This window comes from Periophthalmus magnuspinnatus, chromosome 13, assembly GCF_009829125.3.
Source record: "Periophthalmus magnuspinnatus isolate fPerMag1 chromosome 13, fPerMag1.2.pri, whole genome shotgun sequence".
Taxonomy (NCBI): domain Eukaryota; kingdom Metazoa; phylum Chordata; class Actinopteri; order Gobiiformes; family Gobiidae; genus Periophthalmus; species Periophthalmus magnuspinnatus.
In genome coordinates this window covers 15708030-15717781 of record NC_047138.1, presented here as the reverse complement: position 1 = coordinate 15717781, position 9752 = coordinate 15708030, and the positions used below count along the sequence as shown (strand labels likewise).

At 37.7% G+C, this 9752-nt stretch overlaps 1 protein-coding gene across 1 annotated transcript; it reads left to right on the top strand.

The window, feature by feature from the left end:
• Positions 1-166: 166 nt before the first annotated feature.
• On the top strand, positions 167-7928 carry LOC117380161 (programmed cell death protein 10-like). The gene is made up of 8 exons (XM_033976912.2): positions 167-458; positions 1161-1338; positions 2472-2528; positions 2679-2796; positions 4517-4643; positions 5845-5923; positions 5998-6077; positions 7778-7928. The coding sequence occupies exons 2-8, from the start codon at positions 1201-1203 to the stop codon at positions 7857-7859; spliced, it is 681 nt and encodes a 226-aa protein (XP_033832803.1). The 5' UTR covers positions 167-458; positions 1161-1200; the 3' UTR covers positions 7860-7928.
• The last annotated feature ends 1824 nt before the right edge of the window (positions 7929-9752 follow it).

The window sequence follows — 9752 nt, the reverse complement described above, 5'->3', positions numbered from 1 at the left end:
GACCTATTTTAGAATTGAATTTCTCGTCACAATTGCCGCTAGCATAGCCATAACTTTATCAATATGGGATTTGTAGTCCGTAGGGCATGCTATACCCGTAACAAAGTGTGTTTTAGGATTATGGGAAAAACTACAATTTGTTGTCCTGGCGACGCCTCTCAGCACCGCCCAAAACAGCCCCAGCTCCACCGCGTTACCTGTTCTAAAAACTTCCTCGACAAACATAACAAGGGCAGAGCACATGCCAACTCTCCCGTCCATTTTTAACCTATACTTTTATTTTTAGGCTACTTTGATGGTTTCTGTCGGGTCAAAAGCAACGTTAGATATCGTTCATGTCAAGTTTATTAGTGGATAGAACGCACCTGTCGTAGGCTGATTATTCCATCGAGACTCCTCTAGCTTACAACTTCTTACTTTTTGTCTTTTTTATATATAGAATTGTTCACTGATTTCGGGTAAGTTATTTTAATTAAATAGCCTATTTAAAATAGTCAGCTATAAAATAAGTGTTAATGTCACAATGGTTTGTCTGAGTGTGAAACAGGTCATAACTTAACAAAAGAACATTTAGCCTATGTTGTATCTTCTATGTACTATGTAAGTTCTATGCTTTTTTAGTATTTTGTAAAATGTTGACTTTTGGCTTGTACATTTCTTTCCAAAATCCTCGTGCTTAGCCTACCTATTTCAATGTGACAAAATAGATTGTCCTATATTAGGTCTATTTATAAGACTACATTAAAAAAAAAAAAAAAAGACTCATTTATGACCTTCCCTATCTTTAGTCTGCGTGCCAAAGTGCAACACAGGCCTGTAATAAAATAGGATTCAGGATCATAAAATTGGTCTTTGTTAAATGTTTTCTCTTTTTTTTTTCGTTTTACATGTTGGCAGTTTGAATTTCAAAATAAGAATGTGACTACACTAGGTCATAGCAAGGTGTAACCAAGCAGCCTAATGTTTAGTGCAAAACTATTCCATGCTATTGAGTGTAAAGTGGGTGTGTTTGGCACCACACCTTTCTGTAGTTCAACTCTTATATCTTCCAGGAACTAATTATCACCCCATTGCAACTCATACAAATTCATTAGAGTTAATTTTACTTTCACAATAACTATATAGGAGTGTGACATTATCAGCTGTTTTCTTTTCCCCAGGTTTTTGTCGTGTTCCAGTTCTGTCTGTCGGCCTCCATGAATGTGTGAATGTTTGACAAGTTCACTAACCACTGTTGATTTGTCAAGGATGCTTATGGAGAACATGAACAGCTCAGCAGACAGCACCTCCCCAGCCTCTATGGCCCTCTACACCGTCATGTACCCAGTCTTCAATCAGGTGGAGTATCTCATTTCATATTACAGCCCTACAGAGTAATGTAATGGACAGATGGTAGACATTTTTAGGGGAAAAATATGAACTGGACAAAATGTGTTAAGGGCAAAGTTATTACAGATGAGCCTACAAATAAATGTGGAAAAACTTTATTCCATGAGCATTGGAATGAGTGAATAAGTGGAATCTCCACAGACCTGATCGGTTACTTGGCCTGCTAATGGTCATATTTTTACATAGTTCTTTTCCACCTTCTAGGCACCCAAACCACTTCACATCAAGGAGCCACTCACCCATTCACACATACATTCATACACCAAAGTATGCAGACGATGGTGGCAAGGTGGGTTAAGTGAGTTGCCCAAGTACACAATGACAGCATTCAACCTGTGGGTCAGTGGATCACACAACTCACCCAATGATGTTGAGAGCAGGTTGCATACTCTTCACCAAAAAGTAAATGCACCTTTAAAAAGGGACATTACAATGTTAAAGTTTGGTTTTTGGTGTTATTTTGAGATGAAACAATGAACTATTGATTTACAAAATAAATGACAAAAATATAAAATAAATCTAAAATCCATCATTCATTTTCATTCCATAGATTGCCGTATGGTTAGGCAGTCATGACAATATCTATATAGACTTTTCATTCAATATATGTAAACCGAAAGATTATATTTTCGACCTCAATATTTATGGTGAGTACTTTTTCTTTGTGTGGAGATTTGGGGGTATTTTTGTTCTAATACGATACATTTTGAGCTGTGGAGAGGTGAATTAGTCTCTTTTATGGCTAATTATTGGTACATTCTGCTGTTTAGTTGTTGCAGCTCAGGTCTTTTAATGAAGTAATTCACTGGGATTATCTTGCATTGTTTAAATCTTAATTTGTGGCATAAAGTACTTTCAGTATCATTTAGCAAAATTTGCCATTTGCGTGACAGGTCTACATATGGTATACATTGTGAATCTTTTTTATCTTTATATGACCCAGACCTGAAAGGTTTCATATTGATATCTATAAACACTTTTAACTCTAACATTCATGACATACTAAACCCTCAAATTTCTTTTAACCTCATTTTACAGATGAAAAGTAGTCTGAAACCTAAACTGGCTTTTTTATCTTTCAGTTGGAGAAAGACGACACATCTTCCGCAGCACAGACCTTGAAAGCAGCCTTTATCAAGGTACCTTTATCTCCTGGTTTACTTTTACACAATAACTCCCATCTTTCCTCTCTGAAGATATATTTAACTTTCTGCGGCGCTCGGTTTTGTCTTCATATTGATTTCATTGTTGTTGTGTTGCTGAATGCGATTTCCATTGTGCTTCTCTAGGCAGAAAAACACAGTCCGGGGCTTACACAACAGATTTTATTAAAAATAATGCAGAAGGAAAATATACAAGTCAACTACCATGAGTGTCTGCTCAGGATGGCCAGTGAAGAATTTGAAGGTAAGGGGCAGTATACGCTGCTTTGTATTTCTGAGTCTTACACGAGATCTCAGAACTCTATAGGCCTGTAGTTAGAGCTGTGAAAGTAATCACATTTTAATAAAGATTGAGATTCAGTCATTTCTAATTGTCAGTGATCAGCTTGGGTGTTTTTAATGGAAAGGTCGACAGCCAGTCCTCTGTCAGTAAAAACACGTGGTTTGGAGCAGAGTTCAGACTTTGTAGAAAGAAATGTGACTATTTTTTGTGTTAATTTGGCAGTGATTTAAAGTTGGTGCTGTTCATGTTCAGCAAAAATTAATATCAAAAGCCATTTTCATTTGTTTTTAAAAAGACAAAATAAAATTGATTTGAAAATTGTCATTGATCAATATGATAAAAAAAAAAAAAAAAAATCATTATTTTTTGTCAACAATAAAAGATAAGATAAACCTTTATTGGTCCCACAATGGGGAAATTCACCTGCTGTGATTAAGATAATTCACTGTAAAACGTATATATGATAAGTATTATAAGGGTTATGGCCAGTGCAGCATATGGACATTTATGTCTTTGAGTCTATTTATCTATTTTTTTTTTTTTTTAAAGAAATGGGCTTACATCTGGAAGAATTACATCATCAATCTCCAAACTGAAAACAACAATGATTCAAATTATCAATAAATATCTTTGTTGTATTATCTTTACTTACTATGAATACACAATTTCATTTTCGAGATTAGATCTAGACTTTCTCTAAGGCATTCCAACAGGCTGGATCATCACTAAACCGAGCCTGGCTGTGTATTTCTTTTATTTTTATGTATTTATTTTACACCCTGACCCATAAACTATTCAATGTTGACACTAGGTGGAGCTGTTTCTCCATTGCAGAACTTCCCTCCTTGTTTCCAAATGGCTCTCGGCCTCACTGTGTAATTGAATTTCTTGGGCCAGTGTACACTGTACAGTGATTGATGGCTGGAATGAATTAGCATGTGCATATAGATTTGAGAGAAAGTTCAAAAGCATGGTGGTTATTATGCCTTTTACTTTGTTTTAGACTAGACGACGTAATTTATGTGCATACAAAATACATGGAATACTATATTAATATTGCTATATTACAGTAATGGAATAACATTTGTGTAATTGAGAGTCTTGAATCTACATACTGTGTGAACTAAGCATGTAACTGCCACAAAATTGAAGTGTAATTTTGGACAATATGCAGTTTTCTGTATTCAAAACTGTTTCAAATACTCCTAAAATCTTACACAATAGCTGTAACTATGAAATGGTTTGTAACACTAACTTTAACTTTTCTGGTGGAGAGTCTGCCACCTGCTTGTCTCTATAGAGATGCTATTACTTTGCTTGAAATATTCTTTAGTATATGGCATTGAACCTATCTTTTATGTTTTTATAAAAAATATATATATTCAATGCAAAAATACTTTGGAAAACTGGCATTCTTGTTGTAGATGGGGTCACCTCTCTACAGATCTGACCTGTAATTTGGCTTGGTGGTGCTAATTTTAATTTCATACTGGCAAACCAGTCAAATCTTGGAGACAATCAGATGGCGGAACCCTCACTATAAAAGTTACGTAATGCACCTTTATAAACACAACAAAAGGTTAGATCGCTGCTTTTGCCTGTTTTGTTTTACCAGTCTCCTTATTTGCATGCACTGCTGATTTCAAACGTTTGAAGTGTGTTTTTTCCCTGGTCTGTGCAGCTCTGATGATTGACAGGAAAGAGCCGGAGTTCCAGAGCCTGAATAAGAAAGCCCACGCTCTTAAACGTGTCCTCAGCACCATCCCCGATGAAATTCTCGACAAAGTGCGCTTCCTACAGACCATCAAGTAAGCACTCCCCTTTTAAGGACACTTCATAGGGTCCTCTGCATTTGGCCCATCCTTCAATACAACTTGGGCAACCTGTCAGGGGGACCAATGGGTGGCTGCAGTGCTGTGCCAATGGGCTCTTCTCCAGATTCAAACCCAGATAACTTGCAAACTCCACAGTAGGATTGTCAAAAGTATCGGAAATCTAATATAAATCGATTCTAAAGCCAATATCAAAACTAGACAAATTTGAGCAAAAAAAAAAAAAAAAAAAATCACACTAACAGGACATAATTTGAGCTTTTCTGAATGGTTTTAGTGTCTCTTTCAGCTTTATTAGAACTAGTATAAGATCTCATGGTAATATAAAGAAAGTACTATTATTTTGTATATGAAAATAACATTCTATTACTAAAAAGAAGCATGTTTTATCTTCGTTGTGGTATCGTAATTGTATTGAGTATTGAGTCAATTCCTTAGTATCAAAATTGAGTTTTGAAATTTTAGGATCATGTCAACACTACTCCACACAGAAAGATCCCCCGTATTTCATAAGACAGGAGTGCAGAGCCTGTTGAGATACTAAAATGCACAATAAATATGACAAAAGCAACCTTTAACATACCACTTGAGGCAGGGCACAGGAGGCTGAGCTGGTCAGTTAATAGCTAAAATGTTGGATGTTCAGGGAGTCGCCTTTCTGCTCAAGACATAGGAACATAAATTCAAGGAGTTCAAGGAGGACTGCAAATCATCATGACCTGGTTGATATGATCTTTGAAAGAATTGTAAATGGTCGCATTTTTATATAGCACTTTTCCACCTTCAAGGCACTCACAGCGCTTTATGTGAAGGAAACACACACATTCATACACCAGTGTACACAGACACTGGGGGAATGGTGGGTAGTGTCTTGCCCAAGCACACAACAACAGCGTTCATCTGTGGTTAATCACACACCGCTCTACCGTTGATATTTTTTCTTTTTTTGAGAGAGAGAGAGAGAGAGCAGGGTTCGAACTGTCAACTTTCAGATCAGTGGACAAACACTGCACCACCAAGTTTTAAAGAAAAAAAACAAACACTGATTCCGTGTGGTTCTCTGTGTGTTATTATTCTCATCAAAATCAATAAAAGTCATAGCTAAATTACTTTTTTGGCACAGAGTTTATTTGAAATGAAAATCTGAATGAGACAGTTGACAGTCTCACTCTTCCAGGGACATCGCCGGGGCCATCAAAGAGCTGCTGGACACAGTGAACGCCATCTTCAAAATGCCCCAGTATCAGAACAAACGAGTAAGAGAATGCACATATTAGTATAGCATTCGCCTGTAAACACATAACAGCGTCTTACTGTGTTCAATGTTCAGGCCATGGAGCAGAAGAAAGAGTTTGTCAAGTGCTCCAAGAACTTCAGCGACACGCTCAAGGTCTACTTCAAGGACGGAAAGTATGACATGGCTTTTTTATTAAGACATTTCTTCTATTGATTCTCATTCTCATCGGTTTTAAAATATTTGATCCACGTTCTAGATAAGAGACAGAAAACCAATACATTGCACAACTGGAAATAATAAAGACCTCATTTATTCATATGAAGTTAATATAAGAGGAGTATCTCAGTAACAGAGCAGTACATTATTCTATTGATGGGTTTCTGCTTCCTGTTGTAGTGCTTTATGGTGCTACTTTAAAGATGAACTATGCAAGTATGCTTGTCTCTATAGAGATGTTATTACTTTGCCTTAAATGTTCTATAGTCTATAGTATGGCATCAAACTTTTCATTCATGCCTTTATTTATAAATATATATATATTCAATGATGAAAACTTGCATTCTTATTGTAAGTGCTTCTACACAGATAAAGATCTAAATTTGGCTTGGTGGTGCTAATTTTAAAGTCATTCTGAGGCAGACAAAGCCGAGACAAAGCCGCCAAATCTCCATGGAGACAATCAGATGGCGGAACACTCTCTAGATGTTGTAACCAGCGGGGCGTAGGGACCAAAGGTGCGAGACTCACGAAATTTTAACAATGTTTTTATTCACAATAAGTGTTCATAGAAACCACAGTTCATTAATCCACAAGGCCGGGGAACGAGGGTGCTTCATAGCATAGTGCCCGAAATAACATAGTTCATAAATCCAGAGTAGCTGGGGAGCGTGGGTGCGAGTCCGTGAGTGCGGAGAGACACAAGTGCACGACAAGGTAAGACACAAGACCATACCAGGGTAGAGGTGCAGGTGCTGGGGGAGTCCGGAGCTGGTTCTCGGGTGGAGATCTGGAGCAGAGCAAAAAAGTTCCAATAAGACAAGAGTGTACAAAAAAAAGGATCAAAGTACTAAGTCATGAGCATAATCACGTGAAACACGCGGACGTTCCGGCGCCGAGTGTCTGGTCCTGACTCCTCTTATCCACGGCGGGTGGTGTTGATTGCGTTGATGGGAAGCAGGTGCGCGCAGGAGGAGTCAGGACTCCGCCCAGCTCCGGAGACAGGCAGGTGAGGGAGGGGGGAGCGAGAACACAAGGACAGCAAAACAGGGATCACGACACTAGAAAAGTTACACAGTGCACCTTTATAAATGCAACTAAACATTACATCACTTGTTTTGCCTTTTTTTGTTTTACTAGTCTCCTTATTTGCTATTTCCTGTTTATAGGAGCCATTTTGAGTACTTTGCAGATCTTTTAACTGCACCATTGGGCTCCTCACAATATTTAATAGAGCTTGGAATCGAATGTCGAAATCTTCACATTATTGGCAGATGTTCCAAATGCCATAGAGATGTATTGGCCAAAACGGCATAAAAAGTAAACAAAGGAGCAGTTGAACCATCTGATAAGCGGCTGAGTCAGTTCTAGCTTCTCTATTACAGTAACATTAGACTAAGTTAAAATTCTTTGAAATGTGACAACACAATCCTGAGCTTTATAGTTATAAAAAATGGTCTGCTGAGTGCAGGTGCAAACATGTATTATTCTCTCAACTCACTTCTCTAGAGAGACGTTAGCTTGTTCTCTGCTAATATGCCACTGTCTGTTTTGATCTCATCAAAGAGTTTTCTGGATCAATTGTAATTCCATTGTCGTGGTTACGCTGCGGTGTGATTGACATGTGTCCCTGTGTCTCTGTCCCACCCATTTGCAGAGTGGTTAATGTCTTTGCCAGCGCCAACCGCCTCACCCACCAGACCAGCATGATCCTGCTCGCCTTCAAGAGCAATGCCTGAGGACTCACCACACGATCCTTTTCCTTTTTTTTTTTACCAACCGGCAAATCACAACAAGCTATTTCAAATCATCAACACCTTTTATGTATTGAGTATTGAGTCAAGATCAGAAATATAAACTATGATGAACACAAATATTATGCAATCCCGGATAAACAGCTTTCTTGCACTTTGAAATGCAACAGCTGTAATGATGGGAGAGACTCCAGATCAAAGTAGGCCTATATATGAAGTGTCAATTAGCACTTTAACCAATACGAAACAGTTGTACCGTATTAATGATAAAATAATTTGTATTCTATTCACTCTTCTGTATCTGTGACAGTATTTGGCTATGAATGTTTTTGTAAATAAATAAGGACAAAAGTATATTCATGTTCAGATGCCATAAAAGAGTGGTTCTCAAAATGTGGTACACATTCAAGCTCCTTCAGCTAGTACACAGATACCGCTGCAGTTAAATTTTTGTCCTCTTTTGGGTTAATCCTTGTTTAGAACTAGTTTGGCAATAGTGTAGTCCTATTTTAGAGCTGGATTAATCCTATTTTAGAGCTAGTTTAATCCCGGTTTAGATCTAGTATAGTCCTGGTTTAGAGCCAGTTTAATCATTGACTGTATATATAAATGGACATAGCTAACGCACTAGCCGCCACGTTCCAAATAGGAAGTGATCATGGGTGCGCTTCCGGCTCATTCACTTTACATTGAAAAATTGTCACCCCTCTCTCTGTAAATGCTGCTATCAGGCTTTTCATTTTGGTCTTAAATGTTCGTATTTACTAGGAATATATAAAGCGAGTTTTTTTATTTCGCTATTGTATCTGTAAATCAAAATATGAACATTAATAACAGAAATCAGATGCCTTCTTGCCCAAAGGTTTCTCTCGCTGGCGTTAGCAACTAGTTGACTGACAGCATTGCCAAGCGCCCATTCCCTGCTAAACCAGCAGTGCTGGGAGGAACATGCGTTACCTTCAACAGCTTTGGCTCATTGGTTGCTATAATACTTGTGGGCAGAATTCCATAGATGAAACTTGGCTCCAAATTCGCCCTATAACTGCTAGCCACGATGAGCTTCATTTGACTGGAGCAGAACATTACGGGTGACGTCACTCACTAAGTCCACTTTTATTATACAGTCTATGGGTATAGTTCTGATTTAGACCTGGTTTAGATCTGATTTTTAAAGTATATTACAAAATCAGCACACGTAAATTCTCTATATAACTTGTATAATAATGGTGTAAAGTTTACACTTGTCAAAGCTGCCAGACTCATTCCCACTGTTTGACTTGTACGATTCTGACAATAGTAAAATATTACACAAAATTACTCATAAAACAGGTCGTGAATTAGATTTCAGGTTGTTTTTCCGATTTACATTGTCACATCAAACCGATTCATCTGTGCTACATTGGCCTTGCATTTTCTCCCATCCCCAATATTCAAAACCTTCCTAGTTTCTTTCAGATGGAGCAGCTCATTCTCCCTGTACAATAGTGGATTTTCAATGGTGGATTTGTTGGAGGCCTATTTCCAGCTCTGCACTGGCTCCTACATGCACTGTTCTAATCCAATTGTAATAGTGTTCATTTAAAAGCTTTATTATTTAAATTGCTGTGACCCAGTTTTATAAAGTGTTGCCACTGACTAATTACTCTTTCAGGCCATTGAGTACTTAGTGGGTTGGTAGTGGTCACTGATAGTTGTGATGTATATCTGCATCACACACTGTTAGGCCAAATTACAGATCAAATCTATGAAGAGGCAACCCGGCTCACTGTAAAAAAGTATATTTTTCACTGTATTCAAGGCAATACAAAACACCTGTAATTGAATAAATGCAAGTCTAATGCCATACAGTGTAACATTAATGGAAAAGTAGTAACTTCT